Here is a 27,422-nt window from a genome sequence, read left to right as displayed (position 1 = left end):
CCTTGTATAGGTGTCCATGGGTGTGTCCATGGGAGGAAGAGAGCTCAGGGTCTTCCTACATCCCCACCCCCCAAGAATGGCCTCTTCCTTTGGTTTTCCCACCTCTTCACTCATTCAGTAGGCATCTACTCTGTCCCCTTTAGGACTCAGTCCTATGCTAGGCACTGGGGTGCAGCACTGAGCTGCACTCCACCCAGAGCTCTCAGGCTGGGAGGCAGACAAGTCAGAGCATTACAAAGCAGTTCAGTAAGCAGAACACACTTGAACGAGGCTGAATGTAGGAGGCATCTGTCAGAGTGAAAGGGAGCAACTGTCTTACTTGGACAAAGAAAGGACCAGAAAGTCTCCCCTGAGGAGACCCTTTAATGAGACCTGCTGCTGCAGTGGTGTCCATCGGCGGGAAGTGGAGATGGGATTCCAAGCCGAGGACACAGGGCCGCCAATGCCGGCCTGGTGCAGCTTGGGGGGTTCTGCTTACTCTTTCAATTGCGAGAAAGACTCAGTTTGAGGTAGCAGAGCCGGCAGCCCAAGGAGGTGCAGTGATTACGTGCTGAGTGCTTTAAAAAGAAAAGAAGCCAGGTGGGGGCCTGGAAGGTGGTGCAGAAGGGAGAGATGAGTCATCACTGTCACAGGAATTTCTGTCTCATCCCATATGCACTTAAAGTTAAGAGTCATGTATAAAACAGCCTTATTGTATCTCAGCAAGTCTGGTAGGTACTTACAGCACAGTGCAATATAATTTATTTTTATATAGTGTCCTTTGTACCGATGATCACAAAGCCCTTTACACTAAAAGGTAGAATGAAAAGATAATGCTTTAAAGCACCAAATAGGGCTCAGCTGTTCTCTTATGGGGCAGTAGTGTACAGGGCTTGAGTGGGGGCCAGAAAGGCAAAAGAAGCTGAGGTTTGCTGCTTAAAGAAGAGTAAGTGGCACTGCAGATGAGGTATGGAAAGGAAATGGAGTGCTCTCAGGAGGAGAGTGCTGGGGGAAGAAGGGGCAGCAGGAGGCCCAGCTACTGTCATTTCCAGTGAGACCAAAGAACAGACTGAGGCGTCCTGACAGAGGGTCCCGGGCTGCACTGTAACCCGAGGGGGTAGGGGGCCAGCAGCATGGTGGGCACCAACTCCACCTGGCCCTGCACTTCGCACCTTTGCCTATAATTTCAGATGTGTTTAAGCTGGAAACAAACAAAGCAAGAGAAACAGATGGGCACACAGGGCAAAATATTGAGGCTAATGTTCAAACCAGCTGGCCAAGGGAAGACAGGGACAAAGCAGCAACGGTGGACTCACGCAGAGCTCTGTGCTATGTCTGCAGCCTCCTGCCCCGTGCTCTGTAGTGGGAATGGCCAGTACATGAAGGGCCGGTGCCTGTGCCACAGTGGCTGGAAGGGCGCTGAGTGCGACGTGCCCACCAACCAGTGCATCGACGTGGCCTGCAGCAACCATGGCACCTGCATCATGGGCACCTGCATCTGCAACCCTGGCTATAAGGGCGAGAGCTGCGAGGAAGGTAAGACTGGTGGGCAGGCCGCACCAGCACTGGTTCTGAGATAATGACCAGCGTGCAGGGCCAAGAGGATGTGCGGGAACAGAGGGGGCCTCCTGAGTGACCCTGTGACCTCCATCCCTGAGCCAAGAAGCCTTTAGCAACAGTCGTTAATCAAAAGGATGAGGACAAGCCAATGTCCTGCTCAGTGAAGAGAGGAGTGGTGTCATGTTTTCAGCACTCGCTGTGCTAGAAGTCTTGTATCAGGTCACTTCAACCCCAGTAGGAACAGGTAATCCTCTCAGGCAATCAGGTGACTTGCCCAGGGTCACATAGCGGTACACAGCAGAGGTGAGTTTCAGCCCATCTTTCTGGCTCCATAGTCCCAGTTCTTTCTATACTCCTTTTAAGCTTATCTGATCTCCTGATCTCTGCAGTAGAAGACTATTATAGACCTCAAGACTCCGTCCTCTGTTATCCTGCTCTTGCAGGTGGCCAACCACATGTGCTTGTGCACGCTTGTGTGTGTGTTCATGTTTGTGGCTCTTCAGTGCCCATCTTTCCTTCATAAAGTAAATTCATGCCTGTGGAGATTGAGGCTAGAAGGTTAACTGATGATTTAACAGCAGCATCAGTTCTTTCTTAGAAAATCTAACCAGGTGATATAAGTAAATGTTTCTATTTCGTGAGTGAATACTGACATACCTTTGATCACAGAGCTAACCCATGCAGGCTATGATTCACCCACGTCTTCTCCCTCCAGACCCTTGTTTTCTCCCCTTGATTGCATGGGATTTCCAAAGGAGAGGGGTCTTACCCACCAGCAGTATAGTGTAGTTTTTATGAATACACACTTGGGAATCAGAATCAGGTTGGAGTCCTGGCTTTGCCATTAACTAGCTTCAGTTCTCTCATCTACAAAACGGGAATACCTTCCTCAGAGGGCCATGGTAAGGATCAAATTAAATGACCCAGTGTCTGACACAGAGTAAATGCCCCATAAATGTTAGCACTTACATTGTTAATTTTATTCTGGAGACAATTGAAGCACATTTCCTATTTCACGCCACTCACTGAAGTTTTGGAAATGGATGGATTTGCCCCTGAAACTGATGAACACTGCCTGTGACTAGGGCCTGGCACCTTCTACAGTGGGTGGAAGAGATGCCAGGAGAGCTAGCTCTCTTAACCCATTTGGGATTTAACAGACAGCCCCCTATCGAGGCATCATTTTTTCCGAAAAAACAAACAAACAAAAACCGAGAGAGAATATAACGGGCCTATTTTAAGAAAGTGAAAAACAGGAAGGAATTAGTGTCTGAAAATCATCTCTCTGGGACGGGCTGTCTTTCTGTCAACCCCACGTGTAGCTGGAGTCCTGTTAACTGGGAGAGGGATTACTTCGGGCTGTTGGAGAGAGGAGAGCACCGGCCCCTCAAACAAAGGAACTGGACGTCCCCTAATGACAATAGGGACCTTCATCTGCTTTCCCTTTTCATTGTAGCCACTTGTGATGAAGACCCTGAGAAGGAAAGAAAAACTATGAGGCGATTCCTCTTGACCTTGCAGGGCAGTCCCACCCACCCCCCATCCCCCACACATGCTGTGTGGGCCCGCAGGGAAGGCTGTCCTTTGAAGGTCAGCTGGCACTGGACAGTGCCCCCGAGTGCCGGACAGTGCCCCCGAGTGCCGGCTGACTTACAAGGAGAGGAAGAAGTTGTTTAGCTCTCTGATTTACATTATCTTTTTGAAAAGAAGTGTTTGCACTCCTGCTTTCTTTTCTGAGGTGGCCCATCTGGTACTGATTCCTTTTATTATTTCTATCTCTCTGGTGAAGCATCATTGCATAGTCCTGTGTTTATAAAGGGGGTTTCTCGAAGCCTTTGTCCTCTTCCCTTCTCTCTGTGCCCCTCCTCGGGGCCCCGCTGCACTGTTTATAAAACATCAGCTAACAAGCTTACTTTTTCCCTTCCACCCTTTTCTTTCTGAAGTTTATTGCCCCATATTTTTAAAAGCCTAAATCAGGCCGATGGGACTCTTGGAGGGAGTTGGGGATGGGGGAGAACAGCATAGACCCTTTGTAGTGAAAAGTGAGAAGCTGTATTTTTTGTCCCAAAGAACTTCTAATAGCTTGTGTGGTCATCCAAGCGTGGGACATTTGGGGAGAGTTGTGTTTGCAGCCTGCCATGCAGGCGTCATCATCTCGTTAATGGGATGAGCTTCTGCCAGAATTTTGGCTTAAATGGCAAGCTCTGCAGAGGAACAAAAATGTCACTGTTTGGCACCTCTTCTAAGAAGAGATTAAGTTAGACTGTCTCCTAAAGGGGATTCAGCCCACTTCCCTGCCAACCTGCCCCCTTCAGCACAGTGGCCCCCCCACACCCAACCCTGCAGCAGGCTGGCTGGTTTTTCCTGTGTTACTCTTGGCTTCCTGGGAAGTAAAGACTCTTCTGGAAACTTCCATCTCATCTTAGGGTTCCCTTCGCCAGAGGCCCCAGAAAGGGAGGGCAGATAAGGGGTCCTCATGGCCTTAGGTTCAGGGTAAGCAGGGATGGTGTTCTGGCAGTTCAGCAGAGGTTTCCTGGAACTGCCTGTCCTGGGGAAGCTGTCCTTTTTAAAACTTCCCTCGTGTTCCACCTGGTTGGCCAAGTCATTGCCTGGAGGTAGCCTCTCATCACTTCCTTCCGATCTTTGTTCCCTGTCTGGACCATCTTCTGAGAGTGTAGGTTTCACTTTGCTGGTTCCTGAGCCTCTCTCAGACTTACTGTGTCTGAGGAACAGGATGGTGATGCCAAGGGCCTCATGCTAAACTTGGCACCCTCTCAGCTTGCATGCTAACAGGCAAACAGATTTATAGATTCAAACTTGAGGGCGCCTTAGATGACAGCTTCAACCCAAAGCTAAGGTCCAGGCACTCACACAACAGGAAATATCTTTACATGCTGGAGATAGGAATGGCTGACTTGTTTCCTCTTTGGATTGAGGGAAATATCATAGTAACCTAATGGGCCAGAATAATCCCTCTGGGGTTCTGAGATCTGAGGCAGGTCATGAAAATTTATCACTATTATTATTTTTATTATTTTTAATTATCAGGAAACCCAACAGGTCATACTTTAGCCATTATTAACTGGTACCCAGGGACTGCAAGATAAAAGACTCTTTGCCTACATTTGACTTCATTAATTCTCCTCTTTGCCCTATTTCTCTCCTTGTTTCCTTGTCTTTTTTTTTTTTTTTAATTTCTACTCTTAACCACTTTGGGTGCCCTTGTTTGTACAAATGTATACATGTATTTCTGAACCAGTAAGATTATAGACGACATACCAGGAAATCTGCACCAGGAAAGAGTGATTAAAATCTGAATTCCTCCACTCACCACTGTGTGGTATTGAGCAAGTTATTTAACCTTTCTGTGTTCAGTTTCCTCATCTTTAAAATGAGGATAATAATGGCATCTACTTTGAGGGCTGTTATTAGAGTTAAAAGAGATCATGTATATAAAAGGTTTAATAGCAAAATATGGCCTCAGAGAGGGACTAAATTAATGCTAATTGTTATTATTGCTGCTGTTGTTACCATTATTATGTTTTTAGCACAAGGTTGCTCCTGGCCTCTGATCTTCATATTTATCATTTAGGTCATTAAGCTGAGCTCCTTTGAAAACCGAAGTAGTAAAAAAGTTTTCTTAATAAGCTGGCCCTCAAAATAAACATTCTGTTCCCAAAATGCTGCCGTTTGTAAAAACTCTGCCCGTTGGTGTCTGTGAGGCCAGTTTCCCAGTCCTTTGTGCAAAAGTCAAATATACAGGGTTATAAAATTTAATTGATAAAGAAAGTAAAAGCTTGTTTGAATTATAAATGAGCTCTGAGCAGAGTTTCACTAAGTCTTACTGCTGGATAGCCTGTGAAGATGGAAAAGTAACTTCTTTCCAACAACTTACAGCTCACAGAGTCCTTTCAAAGCCTCATTGTCATTTGGTCCTCACAGCAACCCCAGAGGTGGGTGCTAATCTCACACCTGCCCTAGAAATGGGAGCTCAGAGAGGTTTGTGACTTGACCATGGTATAGAATCAGTACATTTTGTCTCCCGACCCTTGAACCTAGCACACCAGAGGTCAAGTCCTGAGTTCCTTCCTCTAAATCATAGGATTTCTTCATAAGCTCCTATCTGGAGCTCATTGCTGCTCCAGCAAAACTTTTTCCGCACCAGCTATGTGCTGGGACAAATCAGCACCCCATTGTCCTCTTACCATTGCAAAATGAGTGGAAGCCCCGACCCTCCAGAACACCAGGCAGATCTGACAGCATTTTAGTTGAGTAAAGAACACAGAACACCCTCCTTTGCCAGCTCTGTCCACTCTCTGCTGCCCCATGGGGCACACATAATGCTCAATACTTTTCTACATTTTCTGTGCAGAGCTTTGTGGAACTTTAGTGGTCTCGGCTAATTTTTGTGTAGGCCTGTAACTAAAGCTTTGATTGAGGAAAATCAACCCCAGTAGCAGAATATCACAATCAGACAGACCTGCCTGTCTTCAGCTTTCTCTCTGGCAAGGTTTAATTATCTGCTCAGGTATAAATCATTTTACCTCTCTGAACCCCAGTTTCTGCATCTGCATCCCACTATGTTATTGAGAAAACCTAGCCTGGTAATGTCTGTAAGCACCTCCCACAGGCACAGAGCCTGTGGGAGTAACATTCTCAATGTTACTGTTCTTCCCCTCTTTCTGGCTTAGTCTCTTGGGACCACTCTGAACTTGGGCCTATGAACCTTGGTGCTGCTTGACTGCCGCTATATCGTCCACCTGCCGCTTGAGAAGAAGCTGTGCAAAGCCACCATATAATGTTGACTAGTCATTGAGATGTTTGTGCTCTGTAGAGTGAGGTTTGAAAGTCTTATCAGTTACAAGAATTTGGGGAAGATGATAAAAGCTAATGGAACTGAAATGCAAAATAAATTCTTGTTTGTATTATGGAAACTCTGTTTTTCAGCCCCACATACTCACATAAGTAAAGCTGCATTATGAAGTTGAAACAATAAGACTGTTTGACAAAGATTTGTTGAGTTCTTCAAAGATTTGTGTGCTCTTTTCTGGGAGATAGACACACGGGATTGAACAAAGCAGAGTCCTGGCTGGATTACTGCAGTGATTACAGATGTGGTGGCTCTGTATTAGCACTTGATACCTACTTCCTACTCTGTCCACCCCACAAACCCAGGCTAGGACTCTGGATCCACATCTTACATGTGAAGGAAGGAGACTCAGAGACACAGGCAGTCAGGAACCCAGGTCTACCATTTGCTAGAGTCATTAGTGGCTCTTTGCCGCACCCTGTGGGCTCTGCGCAGGGAGTCTGTGTCTTCCTGGAGCATGTGGTACCCCCTTCCCCAAAGTGTGGAAGACTGCTTAAAGAAACTCCTCTCTTCTGTGGGTCAGCTGCTCACCTGTTTTTTCTTTCTCTGTGTCCAGTGGACTGCATGGACCCCACGTGCTCCGGCCGCGGTGTCTGCGTGCGAGGCGAATGCCACTGCTCTGTGGGATGGGGTGGCACCAACTGCGAGACACCCAGGGCCACCTGCTTGGACCAGTGCTCGGGACATGGAACCTTCCTCCCAGACACCGGGCTGTGCAGCTGTGACCCAAGCTGGACGGGACACGACTGTTCTATTGGTAAATGCAGGGGGTGGAGGACCCAGCTTGGAGGGAGAGAGGGGCTTTCCATGTAACATGTTTACCGTTCCATCCCCATCAGTGGCCAGACCCTGTCCCCTCTCGTGTAGCAGAGGACTGCCCCTGTCTCTGAATGCTTTCTTCTTTCCCTGAACTCTAGCCCTTAAACCTCCACTCTTAGATGAATAGAGGATGCAAAAATCATACCTTCACACCATTCCTTTCATCATGGTGACCCTGAGGGTCAAAACATTGCCCCTTCACCGTGTGATTATAATGATAGATGAGTTTCACCGAAATCTCGTGTCTCACCTCAAGATGGACATCCCTAGAGGCAAGGCCGTAGGGAGCAATGTATCTCGGGGATATTGGCATGGGTGGAGCTTGGCTCATGTGGACATGAACTCATGGCCTACCTGTCAAGCCCTTTGTTTCACTCATTCTGTAGAATGAAGTCCAAACTCGGCTAGTACTTAGAGTTCTCTGTGATCTGGCCCCCACCTGCCACCCTGATCCTGCTAGACTCTAAGCTCCATGAGGGTAGAAGACCTGTCTCAGTCACTCTGCAATGCCAGGACTCCACAGGCCTGGCCCATGGCCACTGCTCAGTAAACAGTAATGAATGAATAATACAATGTGTGAATGAGCTCAGGATTGAATGTGTTCTTGCTTGTGGTATTTGGTTTACCACAGGGTGTCTACATATAAAGTTCAAGGATAATGATACTGTCACTCTTCTGTTTATATGCACTTTATGGTTATAGACCTTCACACGGGGGATTAAAGGAGAACCTGTGTGAATCACCTAGCATAGTCCTGACAAAGAGTTGGTATGGTTACTTCTAATCTCTGTTTTAAATAGTGTCCACAGCTGAAATCCATACAAAAACCCTGTGAGAATGGTGTCATCATCCTTTTTTTACCAACGGACATAGCATTTTATTCAGTGGATACTTACTGAGCACCTACTGTGTGCTGGGCACTCTCCTAATCCAAGGGGATAAAGAGATAGGAAAGCATGACTTTAGTAGAACCTATATTCTTAGATGTAGGAAGGGAGACAACAAACAAATGAAATCAACTGATAAAGAAGTTTAAGCCCAGAAAAAAATTTAATTAATCTTCCCCAGGACACACAGCTAAAAAGTAATGACAGATGCAGCTACAGATTTTTTATTCTATATCTACTCTCACCTACAGTGAGTAGGTGATTCACCACCCTATTTAAATAAAGCAGAGTTCAAATTAATTCACTATGTTATGTATCAGTAGTTCTGGTTGTGACCAGGAAAGATGGTTTAGATCTTTGACAAAAATGAGATCCACACAGCATTGGAGCCTTTGGGTGACTGAGTTTCCATTCCCCACTGAATGGAGAACTGACACTCAATACACTGTCTAAATTGGACTTTTTATTCTTGTTTGCAAAGCTCGTGTAAAGACATGATTGCAAACACAGATGTGTGTGGAGTCTTAGGAATAATTCTTTATATATATTCTGTTTATAGCAACATAATAAATCGTCCTTTTATAGCTACGTTGAGTTGTATTGTTGATAAAGTCCCCACAAAGATGATTTATGGTAGGTATATAGCTGTCTTTGCTTTGTTAATCCCTGATGCAACTCTGCAGCCTCCAACAGAAGCAGGTATAACTTTCGGTGAGATCACTCAGCTTTCTTGAGTTGGACCTGCAAGAGGAGACTGCAGAATCACTGGAAGCAGCTTTGAATAGAATCGTGAGGCCTCATCTTCCTCAATTCTGTTTACCACAACCCCATAACTGCTATCAAACATGTCATCCATGGCTTCCTAGGTGAAGGCAAAGGAGCTTTATATGCTGAGAAGGGCCCCTGACCCCAGGTTCTAATGCTATCCTTGCTACAATTAGTTATTATATGGGGCAAGTTACTTCTCTAAGATGTAAAATGGAGATAATAACGGTACCCACCTTCTGCAAAATTATCATTTGGAGAATTACTTAAGATAATGTAAAACAGTGCTGGTAGCTTGCTACTTAGCCTATGATAGGGGCTTAGAAAATGTTAACTATTGTTACCATTCTCATTAAAACATTCGATGAGAGCCCTTGATATTATTGTCATTTGATAGAGGAAAGATGAGATATGCCCTTTCAGAAATGTGGCTTGTAGTTTTGAAATCTCTAATCTGTAACTGACTAAAATAGGGAGGTGATCGCCCCAAGCCCAGGAATGCAAAAGGTGGCATCAAAATTACTGTCTCCCCTTGAAGCAGTGAAGTTTGTGTTTGTTGAGTGCCTCACACACGGTACTGTGCAACCGCTGCCCCGGGAGCAGGCAGGGCGGTGGGTGTGGTATAACGTCGTTCCCACCTCTGGCTCAGGGCTCACAGTGACTTGCTGGAGGCTCACTGTTGATGATGTAGAAGTTGAGAGCGAAGCTTAGCCAAGGCCCTGGGCCTCGCCCACTTCCCGGCCCTCTGTGCTGCCTCCACAGGCTGCTCTCTCCTCCGCTATCATCTTCAGCTGACCACTTCACAGGTGGTCTCTCCTCTTACCCCCTACTGAATCCTGGCTTTGCCATGTGCTAAATATGTGACTCAACTTTTCTTGACTTCAGGGTCCTTTTCTGAGAAATGGAGATAATGATAACACTCCCTCTGAGGACCTGTGGTCATTAAGTATGGAACTCATGTGCACATGTGCGTGTGGCTGCCTTGGTGAGCCCTTCATGTCCTCGCTTCACCCCCCCTTCCAAGGGAACGTTCCCTCCCTGGAAGCTCTTTGGAGATTTCTGAGTTTTTTCCATGAAGTTATACAAGAGGGGCCTCATTGAGTGGATGCCGTTGTCATGGGGGTGGGGCTGTCTGTGTTTTCAGAGTTAACTGCAGGATAATGAACAGACTCAGACCTTTGTTTCAAAGACCTGCTCCCCATTAGTTGAATGACGTCAGCATGTTGATTTAAGCCCCACCCCCCGAACCTCAGTTTCCTTTTGGGTAAAATTGCTTTATGGGGCTGCTGTGAGGATTCAGTGAGAAAATATCAGTCAAATGGTGAACCTGAGTGCCCAACTCAACTCAGAATCCGGCACACAGTAGCTGCAGTCATTTTTTCGGTGTTGATTTGCCCTGGCCTGGCAGGGCTGACACGAACACTGCCCGGAGCTTTGCCTCAGAGCTGCAGGCCGGCAGACACATTCTGACTGATCTTTGCACCATCAGCACTGACTGTGGGTGGAGGGGTGGGCAGAGATGGGCCTTCACCATCTGGCCCTCCTAAAAAGGAGGACTGTCTCTTCCCCAAGATGAGTGTCTTGCTGTTTGGCACAGAGAACAGGATTTAATGAAGGCAGCTTAAATCAACATGCCCTGCACTCAGCAACCAGCCTGTAATGAAATGTGAGCTGACAAGTTCCCCAGCACTCTAGTTAGGTTTGTGGAAACAGTGAAGTCAGACTTTATACAAGTGTTTACTCAGGCCCCTGGGTTCCCGGGAACTTGGCTTCCAATCGCATCTAAGAAATCCCTTGTTAAATCCAGCCTCATTCATGTGGTCTTCCTTCCTGACAAACCACACAAGATGCTTGAACAGATTCCTGTGGCCCAGAAGAGCACAGGTTACATGCCCCACTCCCAACACCCCCACTGGTAGCCCCCCTGGACCCCTCTGTAGTACCCCAACACCCCTATATAGTACTGCCAACTCCAATCCCAAGTGAGACATCACTTTTGGGGTGGTGTCCCCAATGGTAGTAGTGATGATGGTGGTGGTGGGGGTGGTGATTGCAATTGCTCCTGTTCTATGGATGCAAAGGTGTGGCTGTGGGAGAATGCGCAGCCTCCCTTCACTAATGTGTGGCAGGGTTTCAGTTAAACCCAGGTCTTTTGTTTCCCAGTCCTCAGTTCTTGCCTCAAGCTCCCTTTCCATCCAAGAAGTTTCCTTGTCAGCAATCTTGTCTTTTCTCCTGAAAAGCCACAGAATGAAGCATTAATTAAACAACCACTCATTTCTTAACACTTAACTATACTAAGAGTACCAGGTGCTGAACTAAGTGCTTTACAACCATTATCTTAAAAGTTACAGGACCTTGGGAAGGAAGTATTACTAGTTCCCTTTTCCAGATGAGGAAACAGAAGCTCAGAAAAGGTAAATTCCTTGCCAGTGTTCCCCAGTTAATAAGTGAGAGTCTAGATTCACACAGGATTTGGCGCCAAGCCCTACCACCCCTAAACTCCATGGTCCGCTGAGCAGTGTGTGGTGATCATGCTGTGACCTGCACAGGGGCAGAGTCCCTCAGTGTCCCCCCTGCAGACCGTGGCATGTATTAGGTGCTCACTGGATGACCTACCCAGTGAGAGAGGGTCAAAAGGAGGAGAGAGGACTACAGCTAAGGACTCTGCCCAGGAAGACCCCAGCTCAGTACAGACAGTCTGTTCTCTTCTTTCAAGACTCACCCCCACCTTTTACCCCCACCACCTACACACATTCTGTGGGGTTAAACCAAATCTCTCTACTTCTCCATCACTTTCCAGACTCGCTCATATTAGTTTCATGTTCAGTGCCAGCCATCCAGAACCCCTCCTGGGCAAGAGCCGGCATCATTTCACAGCCTCCAGGGAGTAGCCTGCTGGCTGGAAGTCTCATCAGCCATTGCATAAAGTGGGGACACTCTACTGAGCACGGTGACTCCCCCCAACCCCAACACTTCTTGTAGTTGGCTGTGTATCCTCTTGGCTCAGAGCTGCCTTCGAGAAAGGAAGAAATTTAACCTCTTTGAAATGGTCCTTAAAATTGGAAAAGCCCACCTTCCTTTCAGAGCCTAATGACTTCTGAAGATTTCCGGCTGTGTGAAATTTTCCAGGAGATGGTTTCAAATGCAATACCTTGGATTCATCATTTGCCTCTCAATGGCTCTCCCTCAGGTCTTCCTCCCACCACCCTCCATCCCAGGAGCCTCTGCCCTCAGCCTCATAAATTCAGTCCTCATTTCCACTGATCTGAGCTTTCTCCAATCTTGTCTTCCATAAATGACTTTTATTTGAGAGGGCGCTCTCACTGCATTTTATTCCTTTGGGTTACTGGTTCATAGAAGCAGTACATAGCAGAGATTCTGCCTATAAAATGCTCGCACTGGTGGTTTATGATTCTTATCATTTTATTGCAATTGAGTTTCATGGAATAACAGGTGGAGATGTTTTAGATTCGGTGGTATGGGTTCAGAGATAGCATGTGTAGTCCGTAAGAATTGCATGGGATTTGGAGTGGGACCAAGCTAGATTTTTCTTGCCAAAACCGAGCTTATCCATAGAGTGTGGTTAGTGATGCCTGCCTTGCATGGTTGTTTTCAGATTATTGCGTATGTATAAAATGCCTAGTGTGGTGGCTGGCATTCAGTAGGCACTCAATAAATATGCCATTTCATGTAATTTTTAGAGGGTATGATTAAATCTAAATTAACCAAAGAGTTCTTAGATGCAAACAAATTTGCATTTGAGTTTTGTTTATGTAGTGAAGGTTTAGACCACATGACCTGAATTTGAGTCTATGTGACCTTAAATGACTCAGTTTCTCTCTTAAAGAAACAACCTTCTTATGGTTTCTGAGACTCTCTACCACTCCCCCCCGCCCCCGCCATGGTCATTGACTGGGCATTGACTCTAGGTGAAGGGAAATTACTGTGCTGGCACATTTATCTCCAAACAGCCACACAAGGGCCTCACAACCTTAGCATGGCCTCCCTTTAGGATAATGAGCTTCCTGAGCTCCATTCCAGAGCAGAGCAAAGCCTGCATGGAGAGACCACTCCCACTCCAAGGAGCAGGGGGCTCCCTGGTGGCAAAGGAGGGGGTGGTGGTTCAAGTAGAGGGGTGGTATGAAGGGACAGAGCTCTTTGTAAAGTCTTACCTCAGGTCAGACAGGTGAGAAGGAGTCACGGGGGTGGAAGGGTGAAGTAGGGCCAGAAAGGTAGGCAGAGTCCAAATCATAGAGGTCCCTGAATGCTTTGCATCAGTGAAATCTTGCATCAAAGATATATTTCAGTGCATATTGAAGATTTTCCTTTCAGGGTCCATGTCTGCTCAACCTAACCTAGGTTCTGCTTAACTTAAGGGTACCTTCTAGGGTTCAAACTCAGATCCTCTGAGCTTCCAATTTTTTTTTTCTATTATTCTCCTCCCCTAATGAAAAGAAAAGCAAAACACAGAACTTAAGTAATAATAATGATGGATAAGGAGCAGAAAAGCTCTGTTATCAAATCAAGTCACTATTGACAGGAAAATAAGTCCAATCCTTTAAAAAAATAAACTGAAAGTAGTGATGGGGTTAAAAAAAAAATTAAAGCGCCAAACATGGCAGTTGCATTAGTGCTAAATTTTTTAAATGGTAATTCAGTTTTATTTACGAGGCAAAATATAATTACATTTAAATTTGAAGGAACAGAATTTAATTCTTATTAATGACAGAAAGACTGAGTGAGATGCTTTAATGCTGGAGAAATTGTCTTATGTTCATGGATGGGAGAGAAAATTAGATTCCGCGTTGAGCATTCTCCCCTGTTACACGTCTCATTTGTGTAGCCAGAATTGTTCCCTCTCTGAGAAGCATTAGCTTCTCAGCCCAGAAAGCAAAGCACTGACATCCAATTAAACATCAAAAGGAAGTGATCAGGCTGAGCTATTTCTGTATAGGTATGTTATGGGAGGGGAAGCTCAGGTTAGAATTTCACCCCAGGAGTAATATCCATTGAGACTTGACATTTCCTGTACGCCTTCCCAATAGCAAGTGACAGCCTAAAATCAAAGTTCAGAATAATAAATATTGGAGAGATTGACAGTGAAGCAGAGAAGGAAGAGGAGGTTTTGAAGCAAGGCAGAGACACCAGTTGTCTGGGAAGTAGCGTGGAGGTTTAACTACAATGAGATGGTCAGTTCCTAACATTTAATCAAAGGCCGGGAAATTGGACCCAGACAGGCGTACTACTAAATACTGCCAGAGTTAAAGGTTGATAAACCAGGAGCTTGACAGCTTTGTAATTTCATAGAATTTCCCCCGACAGCCCTGAAACATTTTCTATCAGAATTGGAGCTCTTCAGTATGCAAATGTCAGCTCTCCTGAAATGCGGCTGCAGAATCAGGTCTCTTTGGATGCCCAAGCTGATATCTTATATAAAGTCTCCGCTTGTCTTCCTGAGTCAAACTGCTGGTGTGATAACTTGTAATTTTGAAATAATAACTATTCTTTGAATGGAAATTTTACATTTTCTAGAACTCTTCCTGTGTGCGCTTGCTTCATGATTTATTCAAACAGCAAATATATTAGCCTCTCACATTGCAGATGTTGTGATTCACAGGTAACTAGGGTTCAGAGAGCTTTGGACTTGCCCAAGGCACTCTAGAAACACATGGGCTCAAATTCAGCCTTCTCTGGCTGCAGAGTCTGTGTTTATCCTCTGCATAACTCTGCCGTTGGCTATTATGAAGGTTTTTGCTGATATCATCTGTGGCTTGGGCATCAGTCCACTTCAGTTGGTAACACTGCTAGAAACTCAGAAATTGGGCCATCACCGTAGTGTTCCTGGCAGCAGCACAAGGGTTCAAGGAAAGGAGCAATGGCTTTCAAGTGTCATGACTGGGGGGCTTCCTGGAGGAGGTGGGATTTCAGATGGGTGACAGAGGTTGGATCTGAGTTGGCAGAGAGAGAAGGAAGAAGCAAGCACCTTGCAGCCGCCCATTGTGGAAGTGAAAGATCTGCAAAGAAGGGTCTAGTCATGGGATTCACTAGAAATGGCCAGTAGTTTGGAGTGGCTTTGCTTAGGATACTTGTCGAGTAGGGAGAAAAGGCAAGAATTGAAGGAAGCCGGGGATATCGATACTCATGAATAGCCTTGAAAGGCTATTTAAGTTCTAGCTGAAAAGTGTTAAGTGGAAGTGTGACAGAGTCTAATTTGGCTTTAGGACACTTATTCTAGTATTGGGGTACAGTTTGAGATGCCTGGGGGACCTCTAGGTGATGTATCCAGGAGATGTTAGCTAGATGAATACATGATCAGGCGGTGAGGTGGGCTTTTCTCAAGAGACATTAGGCCTGGAGGTCTTTGGGCAGAGAATTTAACATTAACTGTCTTTTCTATTCATCCATTGGGCCTTTTCAGTGCAGTTTGGATAGTGATCCAGCCCGGGCTAAAAATATACACCCTGGTCATGTTCTCGGGCCTCTCTGCCCATCAGCCATTTTCTGGCTTGTTATCCTTCTGCAAAGTCAGACCCTATTTGGAGGCCTTCTCCAAGCTAGGTTTGAACACCCCCAATCAAGAAACAGGGTACCCTCCAATTAAGATGAATAGCAGTGGCTTCCTTGTTCCAGCTCATAGGCTCTTCCAGTCCTTTGTAAAACTCAAAATTCCAGTCCTGAGGGAATAGGTGTGGAGACTGCCATGCATCAACATACTGGAATCCGCTTTTCTGCCTGGTTTGAAATCTTTCCAAGCTCCTTGAGTGAGGTGAAAGGCCATGTGGTTTCCAAGGCTCGTTAGCTTTCTGCCATCCAGACGCTGGGCAGAACCGTGGCTGGAAGCAGTGCCGACTCTTAGGTGACAGGGATGGAAGTTGAAAAGCACAGGAGAGTGGCTTGGGTTTGGCCTTAGTGTCAAAAGCAGACTAATTACTCTAAGGATGTCACAGGCTGCTTTCCTGTACTGTCCTCCCCTTCTGGCGTCTTCCTGAAACCTGCAGTGAGACTAAAGAGTCATCTGCCCAATTCAGTGGGAAAGGGAGGGGGAGAGAGTGGGTGCTATTTTGAAAACAACTTGTTCAAAATAGAGGGTTATCTGGCCTGTGGGAGAGAAAGTTAACTAGCAAATCACCTACTGTGTGCCGGGCATGGTCACCATCTTTGTGCACACACACTTGGAGGGCAGCTTGAGGGTAGGAATAGTCAAATATAATATAAAATATAATTGTATAAATATAATTTCTGCATCCCCAGCCTCTAGAGGTATCCATCACATAGTTGGTGCTCAATACATTTTTTAATCAATTTTAAGATTCTGATAGGTGCCATTATTGCCATTTTGTAAATGACAGAGATAAGGCCCAAAGGTGTGAATATTTGTTTCCCCTAGCCAGGAAGTAGCAGAGCAGGCTCTTAAATACAGCTTGTCTGACTAACTACAAGCCTCTGTTCTGTGCAAAATTTTAGCACCTTCAGTGGGTAGATGGAGCACCCTGCCTCATCTCACTGGAATCTGGACTTCCTGTGTAGGACTCCCAGGGGGTGAGGGGTGATGCAGAGACGAAACCAATGATGTCAAAGTTCTGGAAGTAACACGGGTAGATTCGTCACCCTGGCAAAAGAAAGAGCCACGTAAAGTGCTTTGGGAAGGCAGGAGGTGCAGCCATTTCCAGCTGGAGCATGGGAAGGAGGCTACAAGGAGGAGGAGGCTTTTGGAGCCAGACCTCAAAGCACGTTTAGATTGGAACGTGAAAAGATCGGGCTAAAGGAGAACCTAGACCTTGCAGACAGCATGTGCAGAAGCACAGAGGAAGAGCCGCGAGGTCCCCCTTTTAGCCACTTGTCAGATGGCGCCAAGCGCTTGCTCAGTGCTGACAGTCATGTCGCGATGTGGCAAAGGGCAAGACACTTCCTCTGTGAGGGCCCTTGCCGTCCTGTCTGCAAGCTAGCTAGGGAACCCAAGGTGCCTTCTCTGACCACAAAAATTGCTCCTTTACATTGCCCTCCTCTTTGTCTCTCTCCCCTAAATGCCCCTAAAGGAGATCCTCTGGCCAGAACCAGACTGCTTCATGCCCTCCTCCATTTCTCCTCTTCCCATGGTCCTTCATCTCCATCTGTTTCCCATCCTCACTCACTTCTCTGTGTCCTCCTTCACATCCACCTTGCAAGACCCAGGATCATTCCAGCCATTCAACATCACTGATCAGACAGCTGGACTTCTGAGGACCATTAGCCATATCCCACCATGTGCATGAGCTTTGGCCTCTCTGGCACTGCCCAGCTATAGTTCTTATGCTTTGCAAGTTGTGGCTTTCATTCCCTGGAGGGCTCTTTCAAACATCTACATCTGCTGTCAGCATCCTGCTCAGTAGAGATTCCTGCCTGCCTAAGCCACCAAGACCATTGGTGAGGAGTGCTCCTGCCCTGGCCTGCCCATTCTCCAGCCCATGCCCCTCAGGTCTCTGCCCACAACTCTCTCTCAGTAGGGTGAGGAACCCATAAAGCCTGCTCCTCTGATTATATCCTGGATCCAACCCTCCAGCTGTTGAGAGGCTCCCCAGTTATTCAGACTATGCCCATGTTCTCCTCATGATCTTCAAACCCCATCACTTTCCCCTGACTCTCTCCAGAACATAAACATGACGTTGTTGCCATGTACTGAGTGTTCACTCTATAGGAGACGTGCAATACTAGGCACATTGGGTAGTATTCATTGAAGCTCCACGCAAATCTGGGATGTTGACATCGGCGCTCTTTTTGCAGATGATTAAGCTGAGGCACAAAAAGATGAAGTAATTTACCCAAGTCCCCTGGGTGGGTGGATGGACAGACAGATGGGCAGTGAGATGCCCTGTTTACTGAATAGCTAGTATTATGATTAGGTGGTTAGGTGGTACGCAGATGGAGGAGGAATAGATGGATAAACAAAAGATAGAATATTTAACATGACAAGCATTGGATTTGCTAAGGAATAAGACACAGACTCTGATTTCAGAGATTCTATAGCTTAGCTGGAGTGTCTTTCTTCACATCCACCTTGCAAAACCCAGGATTTAGTACATACATACATACATGCATGCATGAATGCATACAAACAAGCCATGGGGAACAATGTCAGATTATATCTGAGGTTTTGCCTAGACCAAAAAGCAATGTTAATAATGTTAATGGAAGTCACCTTTCATTCTCACTAAGCACCTCTGAGCAAATCACTTTATCTCTCTAAGCTGTTAACTATGATACAGAATTGAAAACATTTTGGGACTGTTATGAGGATTCAGCGAGAAAATACTTGTGTGCCACCTACAATGGTTCTCCAGTTTATCCTTGTGTTTGCCTCAAATGCTGTCTAGAGGGGCTTGGACTGAAAGTATGCCAGGATTGCAGAGAGGTTCCCTAAGCAGTACAGTAACTCAGATGAGCTAGTGTTAAAATTCCTAGCAGAAATCATTTAAAATTATTTAGCCCTCTTAAGTTCACTCTTAAACCCTGAGGTCAGGAGCAGAATAGAATAATTTTCCCTATTATCCCTGTGGTGCTAAATGTAGACTTATTAAAGGACTCCCAAGAGGTCAGATGGGGTCAAGACCCTGTTTCCACGTCCCTGGAATTTGAAAATTGGTTTCACTTGCTTCTGTTCCTTGCTCAGCAGGAAAGCACATCGGGTGGAATCCCCTCTGTTCCCCACTTGGGTTAATTTTGAGCATCTTTCTAAGCAGAAGAAACTTTATGGGGAAATTATACGTAAGTCTCTCCCTTTAAGGGAAAGGCACACCTTCCCCTCCCAAATTTTAATGAACTAGACTGTAAAGCAAATCCAGATAAATTAAAATACAGTTGTGATAGGTCCCAGGCTTCACCCAGGGATTAACATTTAAGGAGAGGGGCCGGGGGGTGAACAGTTCTTTCCCTTATATGTATACATTTTAGGGCACAGTTAACCAATAACCAAACCTTCTATCTTCCCCTATACCCTTTTCACCTCTTCCTTGTGTGTCCACCTGCTTCCACACCATGGAGAGAAAACAACATGACACTGGCATTGGCTTATGTGTGTAAAGTCTGAGACTCTTGAAAATTACTGAGTCCTCAGTCAGATTTGGAGAGGATAACTTCCTAAGAAGATTAGGCACAGAGGAAAGTGAGCCCCTATGTGAATACATTTAACCAAGTCAATTTTGCACAAGATGGCACTAAGATAGAGCCATCTGAAATAACAGCTCTTCCATGAAGCTTTTTCATTCTATTATCTATCCATTCTTTCAGCAAATATTTGTTGAGAGCTCATGTTATGCTAGACCCGATTCCAGCTGTCAGGAATCCAAGATGAATAAAAGCTAAAGCTTGCTGTCAGGTGGGCTTTCAGTCTAGAGAGAAGAGAGACACAGACACAAGCAAGGCAAGGCAGGGGTGAGGGGTGAAGAGCTGTGGATTTTACTTCCCCTAGGACAAGAGCGAATATGTACTCTCAGGCCTGGCCTGCCCCATTTCCAAGACCCTGTGTAGTTCAGTCAGGAGCTCTACAAACTTGGAGTGAGGATGTCAGGGCAGTGGGGGATTGTTGCCCCATCTCTAGAGGAAGCCAAGGCTGCAAATATAAATGGCTGCCAACTAGGTCTTGATAGTCTAGACTGCTGGTGGCACACCAGGTGACCAGAGAAAGTGCTTCATACCCAAATTTTGTGACTGCAACTAAAAAAGCATAGAGTTTGTTCTTCAGGAAGATGTTCCTCTGCCAGGTGACTAGGAGCTGTGCTGACACAGGGTGTCAGATGTCCTTATAAGTCAGTCATGAACTTAATACCATTTATTTTTTTAATTTTTTAAATATTTTATGTAATTCCTACATCATTTTTCATTTAAAAGAGCTCTTCCATACACATAGCCTTTCCTCTAATTATCAATGCCCACCCTATAGGGGACTATCATGATTTCTCATTTTGGGGTGAAAGATTAGGATCAGAGAGATTAAGTAATTCTCCCACAGACCTGTAGCTAGGAAAGTGGGAGTCACAATCTAAGCCCAAGTCTACCCTGGGGATAGTGTCTTCCATATTTCTTCAGGATATTGCTCCCAGACCCCACCCTCTGTCCTAGGAGACAGAGACTCCCATGTTAATCACGTGAAAGTCAATCAGCACTGAGCAATGCTCACTTATCGGAAGTGTGCCAAAAGTCAGAATTCACATGCCATCTTCTGACTTCTGTCTGTTACACCTGCCCCTACATCTCATTTCCGTTCTCATAAGAATACGCATGCACTCACTTTATCATAGGCTGACTGTGTGCCAAGCACTGTGCTTGCAGCTCTACTTTCACCCTGCTGTGGCATTTAATGTAATCTATTTAGGATATGTGTATCTGCCATGCTAGAGTGTAAACTCCCTGAGGTCAGGGAAGGACTGTGTCTGTCATAATCACCATTGAATTGCCAGTGGCCACTCTAGAATTTACACATAGTGAGGCTCAAGAAACTAAACAAATGAGAGTAATTTCTACAACGCTCTACAGTAGTTGGCATCATCCCCAGTTTACAAGTGAAGAAACTCAAAACCTAGAGAGAAGCTGTGCCTCGGATTTCACAAAGTACCACTTACACTATGTAAAAGTCATATGAGCTGTCAAAGCACATTCCTTAGCCTCATCCTATTTGTTTCTCACCAACCACTCTGGGAAGTTACATCTGTTTTAATGTCAAAGCAAAAATAGAGAAGGAAAAATAAAGCAGTTCCTTTTATTTCAAGAACAAAAAAAGTGTGTGTGTGTGTGTGTGCGTGTGTGTGTGTAACATTAGGGTCCACAACTTGATGCTAATGATAAAGTAGCATCTCAGATTTCTGCTCCCATGAGTCTTGGGTCTCTCCCACTAAGGCAAAAGATCATCTTCAGAGGAGAACCTGAACACTGGCAGGTCGTGTTCCCCTCAGTTAGCACCCCACAAACATCAAGGTCACTCTGTAGAGGCCCCTTCCATTAAGATATGTAAGAACTCACAGCCTAGCTTGGAAAGAGCTGAGGGAAGGCTGCCCAGCTACCAGGCACCTTCAGTGTTGTACCAGAAGAGCATGTCTGCTGTAAATTGGCAAGGAAATGGGAGTGTTTAGATGAGAAAAGTGAGGCCAAGTTTGTGGCAAACTCTGCATAGAGGATCTCATTTCATTTTGCTTTTATCCAGGCTCTGACTTGGATGAAACAAAGGATAAACAACTGGGCCAGGTAGGAGGTAGATCTGCTAGAAGGAACCAAAAGGCTCCCTCAAGTGAGAGCCTACCTCCTTGCCTGTTCTAAGACCCAGTTTCTTATCTGCCTGTCTTGCAGTATTGCTTTGCAGATTGTCCAAAACAAGGAATAGCACAGATAACCTGAGCAGTTTGGAGAATTCCTTTATGCTCTCTGAGTCTCAGTAGCCTTACCTCAACAAAAGTAATAGCCAGATTATAACAGGGTGGTCCCCAGGAAAGGGGGAGGTTCCCTGCCCCACCCAAGGGACGGTGGAGCTGAGCAGGAAGAGGAGAAGCTGCAGAAGAGACTGAGGAAGGAAGCAGGATGGAGCCAGGAGACACGTGAAGAAACTGTGCTTGTCTTTTGGTCGTGGACTGGGTGACACAGATGTGGGTGAGACCCGTGGGGAGGTGACAATGGCAGCTTTTATCTTGATGTTGATTTTGCCCTTTTCCTTCCGGGCTTGTCTGGTTGTTTCTGACCCTTTTCTGTGGGTCCCCACTGGAAGATGCTTTAGACTTGTGGCAGGCTTTGGGGCCTTGCTCTGCACCAATCCCATATGGATGGACTTTTACTCACGAGGGGATGGGTAACTTTGGGTGCTTCATTTAGAAACTAGACTCTTTGCCTTACCTGTATTGTTTCCTAGTTTTATTAAAGTTCCTTCCCATTAAAGTCTCATATGTTTTGTGTTGATGCGGTGGATGGCAGAACCCATTTAGAATAGGCAGGTTTGCGGGGTTTGGGCTGCCCCTCTCCCTGTCCTATAACAAGATGTTCTTAGCATTGCTGTGATAGTTAAACGAGAAACTGTAGGTGAAGAGTGCTTTGCTAACGGTAAAACCTGACAGGAATTTTAGTTACTAAGCCAAAAAGGGCTTTCCTACACATGAACTCATGATTTTACACCAACCCTGTGAGATAGAAATGGAAATTGTTTTCCCATTTTGCAGAAACGGAAAGTGAGGTTCAATGAACCTGCAACTTGGCTGCTTGCAGATTACCCAACCAATAAGTAACATAGCCAAGATTTGATCCCAAATCCAACTGATCCTAAGATTCACGTGTTTTTTTTTTATTGTTATTCCCCATTGTACATATGCAAAAATATATAGAAGTAATAGCTGTATATAATTTGGGTAGTCTTGGCATGTCAACATCAGTTTGTGTTTTGTCTGGACTCTGATCTCCTAGAGGGCAGTGATTATGTCTTATTGACTATATTCCTAGCCCTGAGCACCGGCTCTGGCACACAGTAAGTGGAGAAGTACTGTTTGTTGTTCACTTTAATACCATAAACAATCACCTAGAAAAAGTGCTGAGGATATCTAAACAACTACTAAACTGATGTTTCCTTTGAGACTGGGGCATAAAGGGGGTAGGGGGCCCAAGTTGGGGGACCAACCTTGAGCAAAGGCCTGGCTTCCAGTCCCCAGGGGTCATGGCCTTTACAGGACTGCACAGAAGGGATGGAAATTTCAGAGACAACTTAGGGAGGCCTGGGGCCTGGAAAAGTCATTCTCTGTCTTGAGTGAAGTCCAAGATGTTGCATCTGTGAACAAGAAAGGGAGTGTGCTTGAAGCACGTGCTGAGAAACCCCTGTCTTGGAGGGCACAGACAGGCACCACCTGACTTAGGAAATTTCATAAGGGCAGCCCACTGGACACATGCAGACAAGTCATCCAGACTAACTTTCAGCCGAGCAGGGTGTGCAGGTTTTGTTTTAAATTCTCAGGCATCCATAGCCCCAGGCACACAGAGGTTCATCCATTATCCAGCAAACCTAATGAAGGGTCTGCCCTGTGCTAGTTTTGTGCTAGGTACCGGGCTTAGAGGTGGTGAGAAGAATTCCATCCTTAGGATGCCCCCTTTGACAGTGAGACAGACGCAGAGCAGAACATCACTCCATGGTGTAACGTGGAAAGATAAGGAGCAAGAGAACAACAATGGGATGAATCTAGCAGACTTCTCAGAGGAGGAGGGACACTTGAGTGGAGCCTCAGGGGTAGATCATATGTGTGACGTGGAGGATGCATACATGGGAGAATTTCACAGTCTCAGAGCTAGAAGGGACCTCAGATGCTATCAGGTTCCCCAGCAGTACATAAGGAAACTGATGTGCAGAGAGGGGAAGTGACCTTCCCAAGGTCACACAGCCCTTTAGTGGCTGGGCACACAGGGATCTCCAAACCTGGTTCTTCAACTCCTCGTCTAAAACTCACTGTTCTGAGAAGCGCTCTTGAGTTAATGCCCTTTTCTGTCATCTGCATCTCTGAGTGCCTAATGAACCCTGTTGGTCGGCATCATTATTGCCCAGACTCAACAGGTCAGCTAAGTCGAGGAACCTGCCCAAAGTCACACAACTCAGAAGATGCTGAACCTGGCACAGAACTCAGGTCTCCTGGTTCCAGGTCAGGGTTCTTTCTCCACATGACCGTGGCCTCCCTCTCCCCTGGGCTCCTGAGAAATCCATTGAATTCCTGTGTGCAGTAGCTTGCTTTGAGACAGTGTGCACACCAAGGTATCTGGCCTGGGAACCACACCACAAAAAGGTACTCACTGTGGTGGTGGTTTTATTTCTCGAATATTTTAGCCATTGCCTTCCAGAAGGATACGGAAGGTCTCAGTCTCTGAGATCTAATTTAGTCTTCTTTCCTTTTCTAAAAGTAGCAGGACTATTCGTAGCTCCTAAACCAGAGGTACAGCTTGGAAGGGAGTAACAGGCAAAAGCAACTTGGCACAGTGCCAGTTCATCTAGTTGGAAAGAAATTGAAGGTGCTAGGATTTTCATTCGAAGGCAGTTGGGCCGTGAGGCACACAGAAGCAAATCAGAGTCGCCATCACAGCCCTGGCAGAAAACACTGGTGCGCATGGCCACTCAACCCATTTCCTAAAAAGCGGTTGGATTTTGAGCTTTCACAGCCTCTGCCCGTGTGACCGTGAAGCTGGTGCTGGCCCTGAGCCCAAGGGGCCTATGAATCAGGCCGTGTGTGTTTTGCACCATCTCACAGACAGGCCTTTGTAAAGGGCTGGACAACTGCACTCTGAAGTGGCTGTGAAGTGGCCCCCCAACTGTTTACTTTGGATCAGAAAGGCCATTTAAATGGTGCTTGGCATTGGGGTGATGAAGCAGTGAGCAGAAGTGCAGAACATAAGCCCAGCAGAGGCACAGGAGAGACACCCAGAGCACGCTCAGGGGGTACGGGGCCCAGCCTCCCCTCCACCCCACCTCAGTTAGAGCAAGGCAGGAAGGACAGGCAGGCCCAGGACCCCTCACATACCCAGCCAGACCCACAAGCACTGCGCTTGGCAACCGGGGACTCATCCTCACTTTGTTTTCACACATAACCAGTTTTTAATTAAATCTGACTTTCCTCACATCTGTTCCGAAGGCCTGTCCCCTTTGGAAGTGGCGAGCACAAAAGCAGCGACGAGCTGGCAATAGGGAAAAGCAAACAACAGAACCCTTGAATCCACGCTCTTTCCGTGGGGCACGGCTGGGGCTCCGGAGGGGCTTCTGCCCAGACCATTGTCCTCACCGAGCGGCATTGTCCTTGGAGATTAGCCTCCTGAGCCTCAGGAATCCAGTGGCCCTAAGCAGGTAGCCAAGTGTGACCCCATTCCCAACAATAACTCGCTCAATACTTGTCTTTTCTCTCCCCCCTCCCCTGCCCTCCTGCCCCATCTCTCCACTCTCCCTCCCCACAGAGATCTGTGCTGCCGACTGTGGTGGCCACGGCGTCTGCGTGGGGGGCGCCTGCCGCTGCGAGGACGGCTGGATGGGGGCGGCCTGTGACCAGAGGGCCTGTCACCCTCGCTGCGCCGAGCACGGGACCTGCCGCGACGGAAAGTGCGAGTGCAGCCCCGGCTGGAACGGCGAGCACTGCACCATCGGTATGGCGGGCCGGGCTGCATGCGCCTTCGTCTGCGGGGCGCTCAGGGCAAGCCTGGGCCCCTCTGCATGCGGGAAGTGGGCAGAAGTCCTTTCATCTGGCACACCGTGGCTGGCATTTCCTCGATATCAATTGCATGGAAATGCACTAGCGAGCATTTCCAACGTTTCCAGCCCGAGCTGCACCTCTGGACCCCGCCACCTGTCAGCATGCCTCGCAGACCAGCCCCTCCCAGACCAAATGTCACGTAGCTCTGAGCTCAGGAACTGGGGTTCAGGAGTGAGGCAGGTGGTTCTACCACAACTGTGGGCAAGTCCCGGTGCCGCCAAGCCTCACTTTCCTGGGGCATAATCACAGATGTGGACATAGCACAGGCCGGCACCTGACAGAGGCTCAGTAAACAGAGCCATTGTCTCTCACTCACAATCTGGTGGGGATCGCTGGGGCTTAGTCTGAGCCATCACCCCCACTGGCCTCCTAGGCCAGAGCTCCCAAAGAGGCCTGAATCCTAGGGAAACTGCCCCACAGGCCCCAAACCACATCTGCATCCCATTAGCCCAGGGATCCTTCCCTCTGGTCCTTGGCTTCGGTCCTGTCTGCATCCATCTCCCTTCCTCTCTTTCGGGGGCTCCTCGGCATAGGCCCCTGCTGAAGCAACACTGTTGGCAGTTTTCAAAACAAGCTGATCATTCTGTTCCTTTCTTTCTGCCTTTCCTGCTGGTTTTGTTGATTTTAAACACAGCCAGCCGTTTTGCTTGGTTTATTATCCTAAAGTGAACACTCACCTAAAGTTTTTTAGTGACTCCTCTGGTTTGTATATGTGTGTTCTAACGACGTCCCCTCCCATTTTTTGGAAGGAACAGTCTGTGATCAGATGGTGAGCACATGGTTTTAGAAGGCAGGCTCTTGTTCCCTCCTACCCCCAGTTTTCAAAGTCACCTCTTGAATCTTGTAGAAACTGGGAAACAAGCCTCAAAGCTTTTGAGGGACAAATGGATTTTTTTTAATAATAAATTTTATTTTTATATTCCCCATACAGTTGCAAACCCCCTTTCTGATCCCAATCCCTCCCCTCCCGCCCCCCATCCCCCCAAAAGTGTCTCTGTTTCATAGTTTTTTGTTGATTCTGATTTTCACTTTCTTATAGTTATTCATTTTCCTGGTCCCTTATTTAAGTTTTCTAGATTCCTGCTATGAGTGAGACCATCCGGTATTTTTCTTTTTCTTTTTGGCTTATTTCGCTGAGCATGATCCCTTCCAGCGCAATCCATGTTGCTGCAAATTGCATGTGTTTATCTTTTTTGAATGCTGAGTAATATTCCATGGTGTATATGTACCACATCTTCTTGATCCAGTCATCTATTTTTGGGCATTTGGGTTGTTTCCAAAGCTTAGCTATTGTAAACAGTGCTGCTATAAACATAGGGGTGCAGGTGTTCTTTGGAATTGATGTTTCTGTGTCCTTTGGGTAAATACCTAGGAGTGGAATTGCTGGATCATATGGAAGCTCTATGTTTAGTAGGTCCAGAAATCTCCACACAGCTCTCCATAGTGGTTGGACCAGTTTGCACTCCCACCAACAGTGCAGAAAAGTTCCTTTTTCTCCACACCCTCGCCAACATTTGTTGTTGCTAGTTTTTTTAATATGTGCCATTCTCACTGGTGTAAGATGGTATCTCATGGTAGTTTTGATTTGCATTTCCCTGATGACAAGTGATGTTGAACATTTTTTCATATGCCTGTTGGCCATTTGCATTTCCACTTCAGAGAAGTTTCTTTTTAGCTCTTCTGCCCATTTTTTGACTGGATTATTTTCTTTGTTGTTGTTGAGTCTCATCAGCTCTTTGCAGATTTTTGTGATCAGTCCTTTATCATTAGTGTTGGGTGCAAAAATGTTCTCCCAGTTGGTGGGGTTTCTCTTTGTTTTTGTTATTGTCTCTTTTGCTGTGCAGAAGCTCTTTAATTTGATGTAGTCCCAGCTGTTTATCTTTGCCTTCACTATCACTGCTTTGGGTGATGTGTCTGTAAAGATGTCTTTGATGTGCAAATCAGGTAGTGTTTCGCCTATATTTCCTTCTATATATTTTATGGTTTCAGGTCTTATGTCTAGTTCTTTAATCCATTTTGAGTTGATTTTCGTGTATGGCGTGAGGTAGTGGTCAAGCTTCATTCTTTTGCATGTAGCGACCCAGTTTTCCCAACACCATTTATTGAACAAACTTTCTTTGCTCCAATGCATAGTCTTTGCTCCTTTGTCAAAGATTAGTTGACCATAGATCTGTGGGTTTATTTCTGGATTTTCTATTCGATTCCATTGGTCTGTATGTCTGTTCTTGTTCCAATACCATGCAGTTTTGATGATTATGGCTTTGTAGTAGAGTTTGAAGTCTGGGAGTGTGATGCCTCCATTCCCTTCTTTTTTTTTCAGGA

General features: G+C 46.3%; 1 protein-coding gene across 4 annotated transcripts in view; it reads left to right on the top strand.

Moving 5' to 3' along the window:
• TENM4 (teneurin transmembrane protein 4) overlaps positions 1-27,422 on the top strand; it is a gene marked incomplete at both ends in the record, with an annotated part of 390,357 nt that overhangs the window by 245,862 nt on the left and 117,073 nt on the right. For all 4 annotated transcript variants that reach the window (XM_084236342.1, XM_084236341.1, XM_084236340.1 and 1 more), the window contains 3 exons: positions 1,321-1,515; positions 6,966-7,166; positions 24,808-24,993. In XM_084236342.1, the coding sequence (XP_084092468.1) occupies positions 1,321-1,515; positions 6,966-7,166; positions 24,808-24,993 (582 nt within the window). The remainder of the gene's footprint in view (positions 1-1,320; positions 1,516-6,965; positions 7,167-24,807; positions 24,994-27,422) is intronic.

This window comes from Talpa europaea, assembly GCF_964194135.1.
Source record: "Talpa europaea genome assembly, chromosome: 1".
NCBI lineage: Eukaryota > Metazoa > Chordata > Mammalia > Eulipotyphla > Talpidae > Talpa > Talpa europaea.
The sequence above is the reverse complement of the archived record's forward strand: the minus strand, read 5'-3'. Positions and strand labels throughout refer to the sequence as shown.